At 41.2% G+C, this 20,362-nt stretch overlaps 1 protein-coding gene and 1 pseudogene across 1 annotated transcript; one reads left to right on the plus strand and one right to left on the minus strand.

The window, feature by feature from the left end:
- Positions 1-224: 224 nt before the first annotated feature.
- On the minus strand, positions 225-1,431 carry LOC128560156 (procathepsin L-like; annotated as a pseudogene).
- Positions 1,432-10,872: 9,441 nt separating this feature from the next.
- On the plus strand, positions 10,873-19,338 carry GARIN1A (golgi associated RAB2 interactor 1A). The gene is made up of 5 exons (XM_053608718.1): positions 10,873-11,025; positions 13,879-14,060; positions 15,211-15,460; positions 16,571-16,689; positions 19,146-19,338. Exons 1-5 carry the CDS (start codon positions 10,873-10,875, stop codon positions 19,336-19,338), a joined length of 897 nt encoding a protein of 298 aa, XP_053464693.1.
- The last annotated feature ends 1,024 nt before the right edge of the window (positions 19,339-20,362 follow it).

A 20,362-nucleotide genomic window follows, 5' to 3' on the forward strand; every position in this document is an offset into this window, starting at 1 on the left:
AATCCGAAGTCAGTAAGTGAATCAATAATATAAACGTGATTATGGCAGTAATTAAAATAGAGGTAACATTTTACCAATGTACAAGTATCATGGAATTAGAATCACACTGGGATCTTCAATGATTCAAATGTATATCCCAGATAGTGGGAGCTGGTCAGTTTTAAGATAAAGTTCTTCCTCTGCACATGCTGTCCCCAGTAAAGTGTGTCCTCATCACTGTCAGCTCACATGGTGGGATAGCAGGCTGCAGTGGCGATTCCACAGCGGTTTCTCTAGTCTTTGCCCATCTTTATGTAACCATTTATGCCCCGTTCTTTACCCTAGCTGTTCTTTACCAGCCGATACTTACTGTTACCCAATTCTGCTTTTTCAAATCCATAGCCAACCACCAGAACACTGTGATCCAGCTCTTCACTGCTGCAGTTTGTCTCAAAATAAATGCCTTCTTTATAGAACTGAAAAGACCGATGGCCTGCATCAACAGTAACAGAGACGGGCCCCGCAGTTGCTATAGACTTCATCAGGGCCTTCTTCTCATTAGGGACGTCCACAAAGCCAGTGTCATTAGCAACAGAATACTCTGACCTGTGGTTATAGGATTCATCCTTTGCATCATATAGATAGAATTCCATCATATAGATAGAATTAGGCCACCATTGCAGCCTTCATTGCCTTGAGGCTAAGAGCAGTCCACCAGGTTCTGCTCACTCAGTGAGGTAAGTTTGCCAGTTTTCTAGAACATCTGTCCTTCAAGGGCACCAGTAGCACTAAAAGGCCAAAAAGAACCATACTGACCCTGATTCTTCACAGGGGTCACAAAGCCTTTTTTGCTCCAGTCAACAGATTTGGAGACCTTAAGAAATGAAGGCTCGGGCGGCATCTGTGGCTCAGTAGGTAAGGTGCCGGTCCCATATACGGAGGGTAGTGGGTTCAAACCCAGCCCCGGCCAAACTGCAACAACAAAAAAAATAGCCGGGTGTTGTGGTGGGCACCTGTAGTCCCAGATACTTGGGAGGCTGAGGCAAGAGAATCGCTTAAGCCCAGGAGTTGGAGGTTGGTATGAGTTGTGTGATGCCACGGCACTCTACCTAGGGCCATAAAGTGAAACTCTGTCTCTACAAAAAAAAAAAAAGAAGAAATGAAGGCTCTTGGAACACTTTCCCCTTCTTGTGCTTCTGCTTTCAAAAGCTGTTCATCACCTACCTGAATTCTTCATTTATTTACTCTCCCTTGAAGAGTAAATAAAATGTTACAAAGCAAGACGAAGATTATCTTGGTAAAGAACTGAAGAGTGAAGCCCAGAATTCAGCAATCCACTTCACACTCACCATGTCACCAAAGGAATTCACTGCCATTGTGAAGCAGGCTGTATTCCTGATTGTGCTGTTCAATCATTTTCATATTCTTCCACACTGCTCTCCTCCATCCTTCTTCATTCTAGAGACAAACATATAACTGGTGTTCTTTATTTCTACCTAAAACTGAACCCATGCTCATCAACTGGATTTGCAGACAGAAATGGACAAAAACCATGGCCAAGCATGGCTCATACTTCTGGGAGCTGTTCTCCAAGCTGAGACACCACAGGGGTGTATGTTCACAGTTGCAAATTAATGGGTGCCGTGAGGTTACTGTGCTGTTAAGAACTAGCTTGTAGAAGCTATTCTCTGGCTGTAAACTCCCAACAGCAAGGACCATTTTCTCACACAAAAGGCAGCCAGGATGAGTAAAAGATTCATGTTCCAAAAACATCACAGCTGTGTAGGTGCACTCCACGGACACGGGTCTAGGCTGGTGAGGTCTGTGGTTCTTATCTGCCGATTTTCAAATGGAAGGCATAGAACTGCAATCTGACATTCAACTTAAAAGAAAAATGTGATCATCTCTCTTTACTAGATCTTTATATGTCCTATCTTGCCAGAAACAAATATCCCTCACTTTACAATCACGAACCTTATTCATGTCATTGCTTTTTGGTAGTACTTACATTTGCAAGCAATTGTTTTTAAGAATTAAGCACATTAAGAGTAAACCTAGGACCCAAAAATCTGACGCGCTCCTTGAGAACTCATTGGAGCTTGCAACTACTTCCATTAAACCAGATATGGATGCATTAGTTTCTCAAATACAATGTCAAATATTTTCTTTTGCTTTTATAATAAAAAAAAAAATCAAAAAAAAACCCTGGAGACAGAAATGTACATATCTAGTATTAGTGATTACAAACTTGGGACCTGCTTGACAATTTAAAAGACTGATCAGACCACTGCATAATTAGGATTATCATGTGAGGACTTTTTTGCTTATCTGTGGCAGCAGATATCATAAAAAACTATGCATGGACCTTTTTTTTGCTCATCAGATTTTGTTAGTGTTTGTGTATTCAATGTGTGGCCCAATGCAACTCTTCTTCCAATGTGGCCCAGAGGAAAAAAGTTAGACACCCTTGTTCTACTGTAGTTCTGCCCATGTCTTTCAGGCACTTGATAGAACTGGACTTACTGATTACCTTGTGGTTGGATGGGACCATGTAATTAGTTCCAACTAATGAGTTGTGGGGGGAAATCACTTTTGTAACTTCTAGTCAGAACATTTCAGTGCTGGTTCAAAACCCAACAAAACCCTCTTTTTCCCTCTGTGCCATGACTAGCAATGCTTCCTTAGTGTAGGTCCCAGAGTATGGATGCCATGGAACAGAGCCCTCAATTGATCCCTGATGAGCAGGAAATAAAGCGTATTTGTGCTAAGCTACTGAGGTTTGGGGCTTTTTGTTACTACAGTGTAATTTAGCCCATCCTGACTGATATAATGCATATAGTACCTATTAGATGTCAGAAATCAGCTAAGACCTCATCCCTACCTAATTCAGATAATGTACACAAGATAGTAGGTGGGAAGGATATGAACAAATAATGTGTCACGGTTTTGTGATAGAAATATGTGTATAAAACTGTAGGTACATGAAGTTTTTTGTAGGCAGGAGGGGATGTTAAGGAAAAACTTTTTAAGAGGAACTGAATTTTTTCTTTTTTTTTTCTGAGACAGAACCTTAAGCTGTCACCTTGGGTAGAGTGCTGTGGCATCACAGATCACAACCTCCAACTCCTGGGCTTAAGAGATTCTCTTGCCTCAGCCTCCCAAGTAGCTGGAACTACACGCACCCATCACAACGCCGGCTATTTTTTGGTTGCGGTTGTTGTCGTTTGGCGTCCCAACTGGATTTGAACCCTCCAGCTCTGGTCTGTGTGGCTGGTGCCTTAGCCGCTTGAGCTACAGGCGCCAAGCCGAGGATCTGAATTTTTTTTAATGTGTATGTTTGAGGAATTGATGGCCAAGTTAGGAAAGGGTTTCTCAATGTGAGCAAAAGCATGGAGATGAACCTATGCACAGCACATTTAGAAAACTACTACTTTTAAATCGCTATTTATTATTAGCTTAAAACCCGAACTCTAGTGCCATCTAGTGGACTCTAAGGAAGAAGGGACTACTTCATGTATTGTATGCTGTGTAATGCTTTCTGAATTTGAAAGGCTGTGCTTCTAAAACTTAAGACACCAAAATACTAAGGGCTGGAAGATATGATCTAGTCCAGCACTCTCCAATAAAAATTGAATGCAAGACCCATACGTAATTTAAAATTTTCTAGTGGCTACGTTAGAAAGTAAAAAGAAACAGAAGGTATTTTTAAACATACTGCATTTAAACCAATAAATTCAAACCATTATCACTCCAACATGATAGTTAACATAAAGATACTTTAAAATCTTTTCCTGTTGTACTAACTGCGTATTTGCACTGGTGGGCACTTAGCATTTTTAACATGTCTCTGCTTGGCTTAGTGACATTTCAAATGCTCAATGGTAGGCTAGTGTGGTAGGCTAGTGGCTACTGCACTGGACTGCACAGATCTGGCTCAGTCTTTTCATTTTAATGCTGAGGAAATTAATGAAAGAAGACTAAGTAACTTAGTATCATTGAGCCAATTGGGGTTCAATTCCCAAGATGTAGCTCTATACTCTACAACATGCTTTTTTCCTTCTTTTTCTAGGACTCTGAAATGCAGTATAACAAAGCATGTTAATAATAAGCCTTCTCATTTCCAAGGCAGTTATTATGTTAGAACATGTGGGATTAAAAAAATCTATTGTAAATAAATTCAAAATCACAAAATGGGTATAACTTAGAATGTTTGCACACTGCTTTGCCCACAGACCATCAACAATGTCAATAGATTTGATTTGTTTTATATGGCAAAAAATATGCAAAATTAGTAACTTATAATTCATTGCCTGAACACTGTTTTTATTTTTCTTTCACCATGTTCATGCACACGAGGCATATTATTGTAATGGTATGATTTCAAGTTGGCATTTTTTTCTTTTTTAATTTTATTTATTTATTTTTTGAGACAGAGTCTCAAGCTGTCACCCTAGGTAGAGTGCCATGGTGTCATCATAGTTCACAGGAACCTCCAACACTTGGGCTCAAGCAATCCTCTTGCCTCAGTTTTTTGTATTTTTAATAGAGACAGAGGTCTCGCTCTTGCTCAGGCTAGTCTCGAACCTATGAGCTCAAGCAATCCACCTGCCTTGGCCTCCCAGAGTGCTAGGATTTCAGGTGTGAGCCACTGCACCTGGCCTTTTTCCTTTTTAAAAAACTTAGCATTATAACAACAGAATTAAATAATTGACAAAAGTAGGTATATTTATGTAATCTGAGAAATCCTAAATTTTGATAGCATTATATTCATAAGACTTATTAACAAAATACAATGTTAAACAAATGGATACTGTATAAAGTTCTCGGATTCAAATTTATCTTAGGTGTTCAGGTACAGGAAATTAATAATTTGATAGAAGAATGAAGAGAATGCCTACTGGAAATGTGTTAAAAGTGCTTTAAAGGAAAACTAAACTATTATCCAGTAACCAAAAAGAAACCTGCTTTCCTCTCGCTTTTTTTTTTTTGAGACAGAGTCTCACTATGTCACCCTCAGTAAAGTGCTGTAGTGTCACAGCTCACAGCAACCTCAAACTCTTGGGCCTAAGCAATTTGCTTGCCTCAGCCTCCAGAGAGGCTGAGACTGCAGGTGCTCATCATAACGTCATAACTAGCAGGCCTGGGCCGGTTCAAACCCACCAGCCCCAGTGTATGTGGCTGGCACCCTAACCACTGAGCAGCAGGCAAGGAGCCATCCTCTTGTTTTTTATGTAGAGCTTTCCCTTCTTTCTAGGACATGTCTTGGTCGGGGGGAGGGGGGTTGGATTTGTTGGGGTTACCATATCAGTTGTCTATTGCTGTGTAACAAATTACTCCTAATCTTAGTAGCTTCAAAAAATTATTATCTTACACAGTGTCTGATAGGAATGTGGAAGTGGCTTAGCTGGGTGGTTCTCATGAGATTGAGATCAAGCTGTTGGACAGGACTGCAGTCATCTGAAGTCTCCTCAGCAGCTGGAGGGTTTATTTCCAAGCTTGCTCCCATGGCTGTTGGTGGCCTTAGTTCCTGGATGGCTGTTGGCTAGAGGCTTAAGTTTATCATGTGGTCTTCTCCATAGGGCTGCTCATAACATGGCAGATGGCTCCCCCCAGGGCGAATGACAAAGAGGAATACCGATGGCCGCTGCAGTAGCTTTTATAACCTGATCTTGGAAGTGACATACCATTGCTTCTTCCTTATTATTTCAGTCACACAGATCGACCCAGTATGTTGTGGGTGGGGACCCAGTCCAACTCATTTTATTAAGTTCAAAACTATGATAATGTCCCTTTGATGATGGGCTTAGAAGTGTGATGTTTTATATGCAAATACTTTGAAATTTTCTAAATGTCTTTATTTTACTTATTTCTAATTTAATTCTATTGTGGTAAAAGGACATACACTGTATAATTTTAATTATTTTATTTTATTTTACTTATGATTATTATTATTATTTTGAGATAGAGTCTCAAGCTTTTGCCCTGGGTAGAGTGCTGTGGCATCATAGCTAACAGAAATCTCAAACTCTTGGGTTCAAGCAATCCTCTTGCCTCAGTTTTTATTTTTTTTAGTAGAGACAGGGTCTCACTTTTGGTCAGGCTGGTATTGTACTCGTGAGCTCAAGGAATCCACCCCCCTTGGCCTCCCAGAGTGCTAGGATTACAGGTGTGAGCCACTGTGCCCAGACTAATTTTAATTATTTTTGATGTATCAAGTCTTGTTTTGTGGTCCAGCATATAATATAGATGGTGAATATTCACCATGCACTTAAAAAGAACGTAAATTCTGTGGTGTCAAGTGAAGTGTTCTATACGTGGCAATTACACAAAATTGGTTGATACTGTTCTTCAAGTCTTCTGTATCCTTATTGGTTTTCTATCTACATGCTCTGTGAATTTCTGAGAGAAGAATGGTGAGAAAGCCAACTCTGATTACAGTTTTGTTTATCTTACCTTTTAGTTCTTTTAGCTTTTTGCTTCACATTTTTTGAAATTCTATTATTGGGTACAAATACATTTAGGATTGTTACGTCTCCCTGATAAATTTCTTTGTCACTTTAAAATGCTCCTCTTTATTATTTGTATTATTCCTCATCCTGCAGTCTACTTTATATGCTATTAATATAGTCACTCTGTCTTATAATTAGTGGCTGCATAATGTTTCTTACTCTATCCTTTCTTTATATTTCAAATGAGTTTCCTGAAGATAGCATCTAGTTGGGTCTTGCTTTTTATCCAGTCTGACAATATATGGTTTTTAATTGAAGTTTTTAGCTCTTTTACCTTTAGTGTAATTATCCATGTGGTTGGGTTTAAATCTACCATCTTGTTCTTTTCTATTTTCCATCTGTTCTTTGTTTCTTTTTTCCTCTTCTTTTGAATTGATTTTTTTCAGTGTTCTATTTTATCTCTACTATTGATTTTTGTATTGGCTATACCACTTTAATTTTTAACGGTTTCTCTATTCTAGAGCTTACAATATGTATCTTTAACTTATTATAGTCTACCTTCAAATAATACGCCACTTCATGTGTAATTAAAGAACCCTTCAAATACACTTTAGTTTTCTTCCTCCCACCCTTTGTGCCATTCTTGACATATATTTTACTTCTACATAGGTTCTAAGCCTGACATTACATATTACATTGTTATAATTTTTAAAAATATTAACATTTAAAGAGCTTTAAAAATTATTTATGTATACTTATATATATATGTCATATATTAAAATTTTCTAGTGCCGTTACTCTTTGTGTAGACATAGATTCAAGTTGCCACCTCATTATTTTCCTTCCTCCTGAAGAACTTCTCTTATTGTTTCTTGTAGTTCAGAGCTACTGAAAACAATTTTTCTCAGCTTTTGTTTGCCTTAAAAATTCTTTGCTCTTATTTATTTATTTATTTATTTATTTTGAGACAGTCTCACTATTTCACCCTCAGTAAAGTGCTGTTGCATCACAGCTCATGGCAACCTCAAACCCTTGGGCTTAAGCAATTCTCTTGCCTCAGCCTCCCAAGTAGCTGGGACTACAGGTACCCGCCACAATGCCCGGCTATTTTTTTGTTGTAGTTGTCACTGTTGGTTACCTGGCTGGGCAGGGTTTGAATCCACCAGCTTGGGTATATGTGGCCAGCACCGTAACCACTGTGCTACAGGTGCAGACATTTTCACTGGATATAGAATTCTGGGCTGAAAATTTTTTCTTTTAACAATTTTAAGGTGCTATTTTCAATGTCTTCTGGATTGAATAGTTGAATTATAATTGCTGCAATTCTTCTCTTTTTATCTGTATGTTTTTATGATTATCTTTTAATCATTGCTTTTTAGCAATTTGATTATGATATGCCTTGTGGGTTTGGGTTTGTGTGTGTGTGCGGGGGGGGGGGATGTGGGTGTTTATCCTGCCTGGCATTTATTAAGCTTTGTGAACCTGTGGGTTTATAGTTTCCACTATATTTGGAAAATTTCTAGCCATATTTCTTCAAATATATATCTCTACCTTGGGAAGTAGACAGTTATCTCCAAGAGAGCCCTGTCTACATGTTCACAAATCTGATCAGACCACCTTTAGAGTTAGTAATGATTTTTTTCAATATCTATAATACTTTGCACATATTTGCCTCTGCGTAAATATTTGTAGGGCTGTATATAGGGAACTTCTTTAACACATTTTATTTAAGTTTATTTAAATAAGAAATTCGTTCCTATGGTAAATAATTCAAACAGTACAAAAAGTATACTATGACAAGTAAATCTTTTTTCTCATTTAAGTTAACTCCCCTCCTAAGGCTACCACTGTTAGCATTTCATTCCTAGAAATTGTGCATGTTCAAGGATATATGTGTATATATTCTGTTTTTCGTTTTACCCAAGTGGTAGCATATAACATATAATATTCTGCATCTTTTTTTAACTTGATAAATCTTGGTGATCATTCTGTATCAATGCATATAGACTTTTTACTAATGGCTGAATAACATTACTTCATATGGATATATCGTAATTTATTTCATTGGTGCCCCGTTGATGGACATTTAAGTTGTCTCCAATCTTTAGTTATTGCAAATAATGTCATACTAAATATCCTCTTGGTTAAAATGAAAACCTACTTCAAAAGTAAGTGAAGTACTCTAGTGCAAGAGGCCATGCTGACATCCTCAGTGTCATTTAAAATTTTGGCCAGTATGCTACAAACATTGTAAAAGATATTTTCTATTTCTTTTATAAGGAAAGGAGGGAGAAAATGTCATGAATAAAGAGTATTATTATAAGAAAGCAAGAGTAACACTTTTGAAGATTGGAATTTCTAGTGTTAGAAATTTGCATCACTAAAACAAAATAAAAGTTGGTTTCCTCTTCTAAGGAGCAAATTTTAGGAAGAAATAAGTCAATGAGTTCTAAGCTCCTGTTTCTGAAGTTAGTTTTGAGGAAAACCAATGAGGAGAGGGTATTTCTCTGGATGCTAATAGAAGTATCAGGAAATTGAACTCTAATCACAGGCAGGACCACAATAGTGGGTCTCTTGAGAGTTTAAAAGAACTGATTCTACCCCTTGAATAAGTATCAAGGTTAGAGAGCCATGTAACTGTCCATCCATAGTCTGGAAACATTAATTTATGCCTTATTCCTCCACAACTTTGTGCAACCTGAAGAACAGGTCCTTATCTGTTGAAAGGATAAGAAAGCTGAAAGTTTCTTATCCTATTATAGAAGATAGGAGATAATAGGAAGTAGGGACAAATTGGTGCCATTATAATGAGGTACTAGTAAATGTTTAACAACCAGCTCTCCTAGGAGAAAAACATTATATATACACATACATTATGTATGCATACAATACATATAAGCATATATATTTTTTCTGAATAAATTTTACTGACATAGTATATATGGCATACTTATACAATAAATAACAATAAAATAGACAATATTCTTTATTGTAAATTTCATGAGGTCAATTGATTCTTAGAAAGCTTTTGTTGATTTTTCTCAAATTCTTATATTCCCAGCCAAGCTATGACAAACAAGGGTAGTTCTGACATGAATATTGGTTGATATTTTTATTTACATTAATGAGCAAGGGGCAAAAGTGAAATAACAAAGTTATATGTTGGAACTTTGTTCATTTGTCCATGACATGAGTAACTTCTTTGCTAAATCAGAGAATGGTTTTCAAATACTGGAAGACAATTTCGTGAGATTTTTCTGTGCCCACAGTATGGTAGCTACAGACACACTTTTAAGTTTAATCTGCATCATTAACATTTTCTCTGTCATTTTAGAGACAATCAACAAAACAACAAAGCAAGCCCTCTGATTGGCAGCATATGCTCATTCCCTTGGTGTAAATAACTCCCGACATAGCTGACCTTTCAAGCTAGCCACCAAAAGGAAGTTGCTGAACACACACTATGCAGATATTTGGTAGCACACTAATTCTACCATGTAGATATAATAGATGAAAAAAGAAAATCAAGAATATAGAAAATAGTAAATGAAGCAGTAAAATAAGAAATTGATTTATGGGCAGCGCCTGTGGCTCAAGGAGTAGGGCGTCGGTCCCATATGCCAGAGGTGGTGGGTTCAAACCCAGCCCCGGCTAAAGAAAAAAAAAAAGAAATTGATTTATTACCTTTGTTTTTGATATGCTATTTAATTGTAAGTTTTCATAATGGTTGTGTTTAACAACTGGCTCATAAAATTCCTGAGATGTTAACGAGTTCTCATGACCTGCTTGGAGCTGTGGGCCGCATGCCACCAGGCTGCTACCTCTTCCTTTGCCCACTGTTTCCAAATAAATAAGCCTCTTGGTTTTGTTAACAGCCTGGTATTTAAAAATAAAATTCTCACTGTATCTCATGAGATAAGGGAGGCAAGAGGAACTACCTTTCCCCTTCCTGAGACTCCTCTGGGTAGGTCAAGGCCTGACTTTAGATGAACAAGTCACACTTATTTACAGGGGAAGTTTTGTGAGAGGCTTCACTGTGAGACGAAAACATCCCTAACAGCCTTTCTTGCTGTTCTGGCCAGCTCGCTGCTGCCTGGGTACAACCTCAAGAGGGTCATTTTTCCTTTTGGGTAAGACTGAATGCTTAAAAAGTGGGATAGGCTATATTACCGCTGGTTTGTAACTGGTAGAAAGAGTGAGAAAGAGCCCTCTCTCTTCCCTCTCTTCATTTTTCCTTTTCTACTGTTAGCTGTCACATTCCTTGATGTCATTCCTGCCATTGTGAGATGACAGGCCCTCCCAGCCCTGGGGGACTGCCCACAAGTAAGGAGGACAGGTGGAGCTGGGGAGGGGGTGGGCAGTGGTTACACCAACATCTAAAAGTTGGGCTGGGTCTACGTGGGGCCCCAGAGATGTTCCCCAGCCCTTTTTTACCCAAGAACCAATGAATAAAATTAGGGGCCTCCCACCTGAGGTCAGGGAACCAGAGCCTGGAGTGGAACTTGGGGTGGAAGATGGCCTTCTTTGTCAACTGATTCATTCTCCAGAATTCAACTTGTTCTCCGACTCGGTGGTATTTGAAAGCAACTTTATACAGGTACCCTTGTGCAGCTCAGGGCTAGCTATCTCTGCCTTTCCAAAATGTGTTCCTAAGGACAAAGAGGCCTCCAAGGCTAGAGAAAATGAGAGGGCCTGGGCCCAACCTCACCTCTGTTTAGACCTACAGTATCATGGAGCTCCCTGCAGGCCATATGCTTTAAGGAAATAGATCTATACCTTACAAAAGGATTAATCAGAGTCCTGTCTCCAAACTGGAGATGATCACAGGAAATGAAAATTGCTTTTAAAAATTCTGCTCTGAAATCCAAGCTCCTTCCTCTTGAGGAAAACCAATGAGGAGAGGGTATTTCTCTGGATGCTAATAGAAGTATCAGGAAATTGAACTCTAATCACAGGTGGACCACAGTAGTGTGTCTCTTGAGAGTTTAAAAGAACTGATTCTACCCCTTGAATAAGTACCATCCTCTGGGATGGTTTAGAAACAGCTTTATTGGAAAGGAAAGCCACTGGGGGAAATCTGCTGTGCCCAGATCCTACCATCCCCCAAAGGGGTGGTAATATGACCAATGGAAATGGCATTTATGGCCTGGGGTGGAGTCACTGGGAGTTGGGGGCAATGATTGTTTTCATATGTATCAAATCTTACCCGAGTGCTGCCTGCCTCCCTCTAGCAGTCCAGCCTGAATCTGTGTGCCTGTGCTCCTTTGCAGGTGTGGTCAATCAGCCAAAAAACACACACTAAATACCAGTGTGCAGGGCTGGGGGTGCAAAGAGAGATCAGAGAGTCTGCCTGGCCCAAGAATCTTAGAAGTTTGGTTTGCCTGGCATAAAATGGTTACTGTCTAAGCAAGCTCTGTGTCAGGTTGTTTGAACCTGCTGATCCCCAAGGCATGAGTACAGAGAGCTGGTGCTGGGAGCATTTGGAGCATTCCCTCTGGATCTTAGCAGCTAAAGAAGGCTTTTCATAATGGTCTTAAGCCATTCTTTGAGGTAGCTGAGAAGTTGGTAAGTGGAAGAGTGGGACATAGGGGAAGATATTCCAGACAGAGGGACTTTAAAGTACCTGGGTAAAGAAAGGCAAGAGGCTGGAATGCACAGGGAAGTCTGCAGGCAAGAATCCATTCAAACAGAGTGGAAAATCCATTCAAATGGAGGTGTTATGAGAGAGGGTGGGATCAATTCGAGATGGGTGTTGGGCTTAATTTGGCAATTCTTAACAGAGCAGTGATCTACTGTTTAGTGGAATCCCCGGATTTCACAGAGTTGTGTTCATGGCTCCTGGTGTTCCATGGTCCCTGTGTTGCCTGGGGGGTTGGGAGGGAGGCAGAATCGGGTGGTCAACTGGCAAACCTGGAGGTAAGGTCATTCTTAATCCATTGTTTGTGGAAAAGGAGCAATAACACGAGAAATCCAGATTCTGGTGATTCCTATTTGGGTGTGATGTTTTGGCAGTGGGTTTGTTCTCTTTGGCCTGATACCAAAACCTTTTGGATTTTCTGAATGGACACTAAGTGACCTAGGCAGCAGGAAACTCAGAACATGCCAGGGAGAGGCAGACCCACAGCAGAGTTCAAAGTTTGCTTGAAATGATGCCACCCACACAGCCAAAGCTGTGTAGTTACAGGGTGGCCACGCTGCTTCCTCTCTTCCTGCCCCCCTAGCACCATCACTGTCATCCCCTCAAAGCAGCATCACCCACTAATATTTACTGAGTTCTTTCTCTCAAGGTGTGCAATCCTCTATGTTTTGTGGGGAACATGAATTTCATTTCATGACATGGGCTCCAAGAAATGTCACTTTTTCCTCCCAAAACCAAAATTTACTTTTCCTGGAGCACGTTCTGGACAGGCTGATAGGAAATTAAATTTCAGTCTGTTCTGGGGCTCTTCCCTGACCCAACTTCCATCAGGGAATGAAATGTGCCGTGCAATGGTGCCGATGAGCTTACAAAGTCTAGAACCTTGACAGAAGACCCTCTGGCCTTGGGAAATAGGGGGTGTCTCCTCATCTGTCCCTTACAGTGATGTTGGGGGTACCTTAGCCAAGACATTGGGCCCAGGGCTCTGCCACAGCCCCCAGGTGCTTCAAGAGAACAATCCTTACTCTACTTGTGACCCAACAAGATGGTCCCTCTCTCATCCTGGGGAAAGTGCCCAAACCTCCCTTAACTTGGGCTGTCTGGGTCTTCCCCATTCAATAGCTCTTCACTCACTTTCCTCCCCTTCTGGAACATTTTTTTCTTCTTTTTAGAGACAGAGTCTTACTCCGTCACCCTAGATAGAGTGCCTTGGTGTCATCATAGCTCACGGCAACCTTAAACTCCTGGGCTCAAGAGTTCCGTTTGCCTCAGCCTCCAAGTAGCTGGGACTACAGGTGCCCACCACCACACCCAGCTAGGTTTTCTATTTTCAGTAGAGACAGGATCTTGCTCTTGCTCTTGCTCAGGCTGGTCTTGAAATCCTGAGCTCAGGCAATCCACCCACCCCAGCCTTCCAGAGCGCCAGGATTACAGGTGAGCCACCACACCCAGCCCCCTTCTGGAACTTTCTTTGGCCAATCTCCTATCTTGGCCACTAGAAACCAGTGCTATCTTCTCCTACTCAAGGGTGAGGGAATAAAGATTTCAATGCCATTCAGCTTTTTCTTCCTAGTGCATCTTCTTACAATTAGATAAAACAGAGGACATGCAGAAGTGCAAGGCAGACTTCCTGTTGCTGGTGAACTTGAAGTCTATTTGGGGAGACCAAAAGAGATCAATAGCAAGTCACAGCCCAGCCTAGTGTGCTGCACACTTGTCACCTAGATGAAGTGCCCCTTTCTAGTACCTGTGTCCTTTGACCTCCTTGTCCTCTGCTCCTTTCTGACTTGTGTACGTGGGGCTGATTTCTAGATCACCCATCCTGGGAACATGGAAGTCTGTGACAGATCTACCACCATGATCCTTGGAGTGACCTCCTCAGTGCCAAGCCTGCCTCTCCCCAACATCCTCCTGATGGCCAATGTCACCTGGCCCCAGCATCAGTTTTCCACCCAGAGAACACCTGGTGATGCTCCTGTCATCACACTCAGAAGGTAAAGGAAAGCTTGAGGGAGGGGCCGGAACGGGTGGGGTGATTGACTGGCACATGCATGGCAGTACAGCTTGATTTTAGATCAAAAGAAAAGATGGTGTTCTTCAGGGTATAAGCTATGCAGAATTCATTCATTCATTCATTTAACAAATATTTAATGTCTGTATGTACCGTGCCCTGTGCTTCATGCTGGAAGAGAGCAGTACACAAACCCTGTCTCAGGCCTAGGTTTTGAGGATTTTGGCTTTTGTGTCCCTTTTTTTGTTGTTGTTTTAAATCTTCTTAAGTAGTACTGATAGACTGAGAGGCTTTTGTGTACTTTTGTTTTTATTTTGTCATTGTAGATATAGGGGATTTCTAATGAAAAGGTGAAAAATATAGTCAAATAGGACTTCGAGGTGTTAAGATTGGAAAAAAAGAAATGGCCAGGCACAGTGGCTCACACCTGTGAACTGGGAAGGCAAGCCAGGAGGATTGCTTGAACTCAGGAGTTCAAGGCCAACCTGAGCAAATAAATACCCTGTCTCTACTAAAAATAGAAAAATTAGCCAGGTGTGAGGGCAGGTGCCTATAATCCTAGCTACTCAGGAGGCTGAGGCAGGAAGATCACCTCAGTCCAGGAATCTGAGTTTGGTCTGAGCTAGGCTGACACCATAGCACTGTAGCCCAGACAACAGAGAGAAACTGTCTTAAAAAAACCAAACCAGGCATATGGAAGACATCCTTCCTTCTCCTTACCCCTTCAACATAGTCATGATAGAGGGAGAAGGAGGCCTAGAAGTGGAGGCAGGAAACCTCAGTTCCAACTCCTGTTTAATAAGATCTAAACTTAGGCAAATCATTTAGGTTCTCTAAGCCTCAGCTTCAAAATCTGTAACATGGAATTAATAATAGTTACCTTTACTTCATTGAAGGATTGTTGTGAGAATTAAATGAGATATGATATAATCAATATCAGTCATTGTTATTGAAGTGGGCAAATTCTTTAAAAACTAAAGTCTTGGACATCAGAGAGGAGTCTGTCTTAGAACAAGGGCTTCCTCCCTTTGGCATCCCCCAACCAGAGCCGGGGGAGCCCACGCTTGAGGTGGGCACTCAGAGGTTGATTAAAATCACCAGCATTGCTATGGGAATTTCCTGATTATGCCCAGGATTCTCCCCCTGAAGTACGTGGAGCTACGAATCTGCGACCGGCTCCAACGCATCCTGAGAGTTAGGACAGTGACAGAAAAGATCTACTACCTGCGGCTCCACAAAAAACACCCAGAAGCCGTCTTTCAATTCTGGATCCGCTTGGTGAAAATTCTGAAGAAAGGTCTATCCATCACTACTAAAGACCCGAGAATCCAATTCACTCACTGTCTGGTGCCCAAGATGTCCAGCAGCTCCACTGAGTCAACAGTAAGTGGCACCCCTCCAAGCTCAGTCGAGAAATACACATATACGTGTAGAGTCTGCATGTCCATAACGTGCGTGTGCAATTTAAAATAGACCACTATTAGAATGTAATGTAATATAAATATCTATTTCCGAAGGCTGTTCTTTCACTTTAGATTATATCATATACACTTTTCCATGTCTTTTCAAAGTGCTTTGTAAACACCATTTTGATAATTTTACACCATTTTTCAAGGCTCTTGATACATATTACCAGATTATTTCTATAAAGATCACACCAAATTATTAAGCTGTCATCAAGAATATTTGTCCGTGTCATTGTATCCTATCACAATTGGTAGTATAAATTTTAACAAATTTTCTAACATGATAGGTAAAAAAGTGACATCTCTGATTTTTCAATGAATCAATGTCACACATGTGTATATATATACATGTATATATATATACACATATACAGGCTGTGTGTGTGTGTATATATATATTTTTTTAACATGTTCTTCGGCCATCTTTCCATTGGCAGTGTTGTGTTTTTCTAAATTGATTCGTAAAGTAAAGCTTTTTATACATCAAGATTTTTGACCCTTTAATTACAAGGTTTTTTCTTTTTTAATAAATATTCCCTCTGGCATTTGCTCTCCCCCTATCAGTTTATTTAGGGTGCTTCTGGACACACCTAAGGCCTTTCTAGGACCTGCTTAGTGTAGCCTAGAGGCTCTAGGAGGAGAGCTTGATATATGGGACTGCCCCAAATCTTCAGGTTGCAGAATCCAAATACTTGTCTTCTCTCACTTAAGTTGTGTGCTTTTGGTTTGTTATTATTGACTTTGAAAAAGTCAGCTGTTTTATAGCCCAACCACTCTGATTCCAAGCATTCAGTTCTTGTCTTTTAGACAAAATAGTCACTGCCACCCAGCAGAGAGAGGGGAAACCCTGCTAGGGGTCCCATTTTTGGTCTGATGATCCCAGGGCTTAATGCTAAAGGCACAGGTTCCCAAGCCAGGCTGTGGAACTTAAGTGCAAGCCTCCAGGTTCCTTCATAATTCTGCACCAAGGAAGCTAAGAAATCTCAATGAGAGAAACTGGCCCTCTGACTCCAATTTCTCCATTCAGCCTGAGAACAGCCTCCCATCATCCTCCCAGCCCAGCGAGACCCTCGTGCTGTTGGCGGCCGAGGAGACCACTGACCATTTCTCACAACTCTCGGGAAGGGCCCAGCTCACAGAAGACAGGTACGACCTCCATGGGGTTGGCTCCCGTGTCCTTTCTCCCCAGCATGACGTTGTGGGAGAAAGGACATTCTGCTAGCCTATCCCAGTTCTTGCTTTTCATTGTAGATAGTCAAATGCGTGACTTTTTCTGTCAACTTTGTCATACTCCTGTCCTTAAAAAAAAACAGGATCTGTGATCTGAATATTAATTCCTAGGCTAATGCCAGTGTTTTCTAATGACAGATGCTCAATAAAAGGAATGATGGATGAGTACATTAAATCAAAGTATAAGCTGGCCTTCTCTTTCACAACAACAGGGGCCAGTTCCCAAACCTATCTTGTTCTGTAAACCTTTATTCTTGCTCTTGCTCTGTCTTTCTCTTTCTCAATGAACTTTGTTTCATGCTTAAAAAAAAACAACCCAAAGAAGTGTAAACTAACAAAGCAGGTTCATAGAGTTAACTATTGGCTATCTCCAATCCCAGCTCGCAAGGGTCTCTTAAGTAAGACCCTGGTTCTCTTTGTCTCACCCGTGTATTCCATAAAATGGACAAAAAAGATAGGACCCCAAAGGGGAGAAGGCCACTAACTCCAAAGTTTTATTAATTTGCTAACTAATTCCAGGGGTCCTCAAACTATGGCCTGCAGGCCACATGCAGCGGTGTGATTGTATTTATTCCCGTTTTGTTTTTTTGCTTCAAAATAAGATATGTGCAGTGTGCATAGGAATTTGTTCGTAGTTTTTTTTTTTTAACTATAGTCCGGCCCTCCAACCAGTCTGAGGGACAGTGAACTGGCACCCTGTTTAAAAAGTTTGAGGACCCCTGCATTAGACTCTTTCTGTAACAAGTGATAGAAACCTAAAGCAAAATAGTGCAACCAATACACTGAGCAAGTACAACTTGTGTGGTATCATCAAAATACAAATTTATTTTTGTCTTCCCCTTATGGTTTTTCAGTGGGAGAAGTTTTCTTCTTGTCCCCAGATAAAAGCCTGTTCTCTGGATAGGGTCCATAGTATGTGGGCTCCCTGTTAGATGCAACAGGTCCTTTTGTCCCTTTAAATTGCAAAAGCAACCTCGATTATGAAGTTAAAATAATCAGTGCCTGAAAATGATCAAAAGTCACACAATATCCCTTAGCCTCAACTTGGCCTCTTGTCAAGGTGTTCTTTCCTACTGGAGGACTGTGCTGTCACTCTTCTCTTTCTGTTTCCTAATTTTATTTATTTTTTTTATTTTTTTGAGACAGAGTCTCACTTTGTCTCCCTCAGTAGAGTTCTGTGGCATCATAGCTCACAGCAACCTCAAACTCCTAAGCTCAAGCAATTCTCTTGCCTCAACCTCCCAAGTAGCTGGGACTACAGGTGCCCACCACAACGTTTGGCTATTTTTAGAGACAAAGTCTTGCTCTGGCTCAGGCTGGTCTTGAACCTATGAGCTCAGGCAATCCACCTGCCTTGGCCTCCCAGAGTGCTAGGATTACAGGCATCAGCCACCGCACCCAGCCTTAGTTTCCTAATGTTGAAAGCTGACTTTTTCTCTGGAGCTATCTTCCATTCTTTGAAGTCTCCCCCTACCGCAGCGACCTCTAAATTGTAATTCTGATGATCCTGTGATATCTCCCTTTCATCTGACCCCCCACCTTACATGCTGGCTCTGTAGGTATCCATGCCAGCACAGCCCTAGCTGTCAGAGTCCCCTCACTCCTTCAAGTCCTCTTAGAAAGGGTTTACAGTGGCTCCAGGCTGGAATTCTCTCTCTCTCTCTCAATCTCTCTCTAAAATAGTCCATATCCAGGCCTCAAAAAATATCCTCTCTACTTCCTGGAGAGGAACACCAGGCTTCCTGGACACAAAAGCAACTCTTCTTAACTGCATTCACAGAGAAACCCACTGTCCATCTCTCCTGCCCTCCACGTTCCTGAGCAGCAGCTGTGGCCCCATCTGCAGGGTCTGCGAGAGCCCAGGGGCCATAGGTCTAGCTCTCTGGGTATTCTGGGAAGTATCTGTCTTCCAGAAAAGGTGAATGAGACAGCAGCTCCTTACAAAGGACTCTCTCCATGCTCAACAACCCCATGATTACCTTGGTTACCAAGGCTGCCATCCCTTGGGCAGCCCCAGCTTATACTCACTTCTCTGGTCTTAAATTTTTGATCCCTGGCATTTTGCCTTTGAGTCATAAAATGCATTAAGTTCCCAACATATCCAAGTAATGCCTAAGATTTGGAGGGTTTTCTGTTCCCCTTCGATAGGGCAGGTCTTAGCTCCTGTCCCTCCTTATCCTCTCTCTCCTTAGGTTGCTCTTAGATACTCCATTCCACATATGCATATTGTCATTGCCCTTCGTACCCGTGATCAAGGCACTCATGCTGGAAAAAGACATGATTAAAAGATGGTTTCAAAGTTAGATTTTTAACAACGTTTTCTTTTTCTTCTATTATTTTCAATGACCCCCCAACTTTCTGGGCTCTAACAGAAGCATCGACCCTGCTGATCAAAAAGACAACAGACACAAGAAGATACCCTCTCCAGTGGCATCTTCATGCAATTTGAAAATACCCATGAGAGCCACCTTGGGCCACAGCCTCTGGGAACAAGAGGATTCAGATGAGCACTTCCCGAATGTTCCTGTAGCCAGTTCCCTAGGAGAAAACTTTTTAGGACCCTGACACCTAGCTAAAACAGGGTGATTTTCCCTGGCATCCATGTATTTGCTACCAACTCCTATAATGCTGTTCTCCCACTGTGGGCCAAGTGACCACTGAGAGAGGTGAGATGATGTTTATAACAAAGTGCTTCTGAACTTCCACCAATAAACCTCCAAGTGAGTCCCTAATTATTGTAGGTTGTACTAAAGGGAGGCTCCAGCTTGGGGAAGGACTGATGGGAACAGGAGTTCGCTTATCGGGAAAATAAGTGGGGAAAAAGTTACCATCTGCTCAATGGAAATCACAGAGCAGCCAAGCAAAGCCAAGACAACCAATCCAGAGGAGAGGGCCTCTGGGGAGAAATCAACCTCCTCTTTCAAAGAGGAGAGAGAAATAGAGGCATCTTTGTGTACTGGGGATGGAGAAGGAGCTTCGGCCAACCTTTCAACAGAAAATACTAAACAATATTCAATAGGCTAATAATCAAGTTCCTCCTAGGTACCAGACACTGTGCTTGGTGCTGAGTATACTCGAACAAGACACATAGACAAGTTATTTGCCTTTAGGGAGGGCATGGGAGAAATATCAAGCCCTATTTTGGGAGATGTGGGAAAGCCATGAAGGTTGTCATGATATTTAAGCCCTGCAGTCAGCAAGTAAAGGCTGTAGGCTGTGGGGAGAAAGAATATAATTACCCTCCTTTGTGGGCTCATTTGGGCCAAGTGGTAAATCCTGGCTGGACTGGGCCAGAGAAGACATCTGAGCTGGGAGGATACCTAAGGTTTGTGGGTTTCTTCCTGTATCCAATAAAAATTAAAAACAAAGCAAATTTCCTTTCAACGTGTTATCATCAAATACACTGAGCATTGTTGATGCCGGTGAGGGACACATGGAAGCTAAACTTAGACGAGATTAATGTGAAGAGTTCCCATACTTCCCAGTTTATGCCCACTGTACTGGTATCATTATTAACCTCTACCCATTTAGCTCTCAGAATGTCCCTGTATGAATGGTAAAATCGTATGGCCACCCTGTTAATTTAATG

This window comes from Nycticebus coucang, chromosome 11 (genome assembly GCF_027406575.1).
Source record: "Nycticebus coucang isolate mNycCou1 chromosome 11, mNycCou1.pri, whole genome shotgun sequence".
Taxonomy (NCBI): domain Eukaryota; kingdom Metazoa; phylum Chordata; class Mammalia; order Primates; family Lorisidae; genus Nycticebus; species Nycticebus coucang.

Coding starts and splice junctions, on each gene's coding strand:
- GARIN1A (XM_053608718.1), top strand. CDS start 10,873: ATGAATAAAATTAGGGGCCTCCCACCTGAGGTCAGGGAACCAGAGCCT. Junction 11,026..13,878: donor TTGAAAGCAACTTTATACAG/GTACCCTTGTGC, acceptor GCTGATTTCTAG/ATCACCCATCCTGGGAACAT. Junction 16,690..19,145: donor GCCCAGCTCACAGAAGACAG/GTACGACCTCCA, acceptor GGGCTCTAACAG/AAGCATCGACCCTGCTGATC.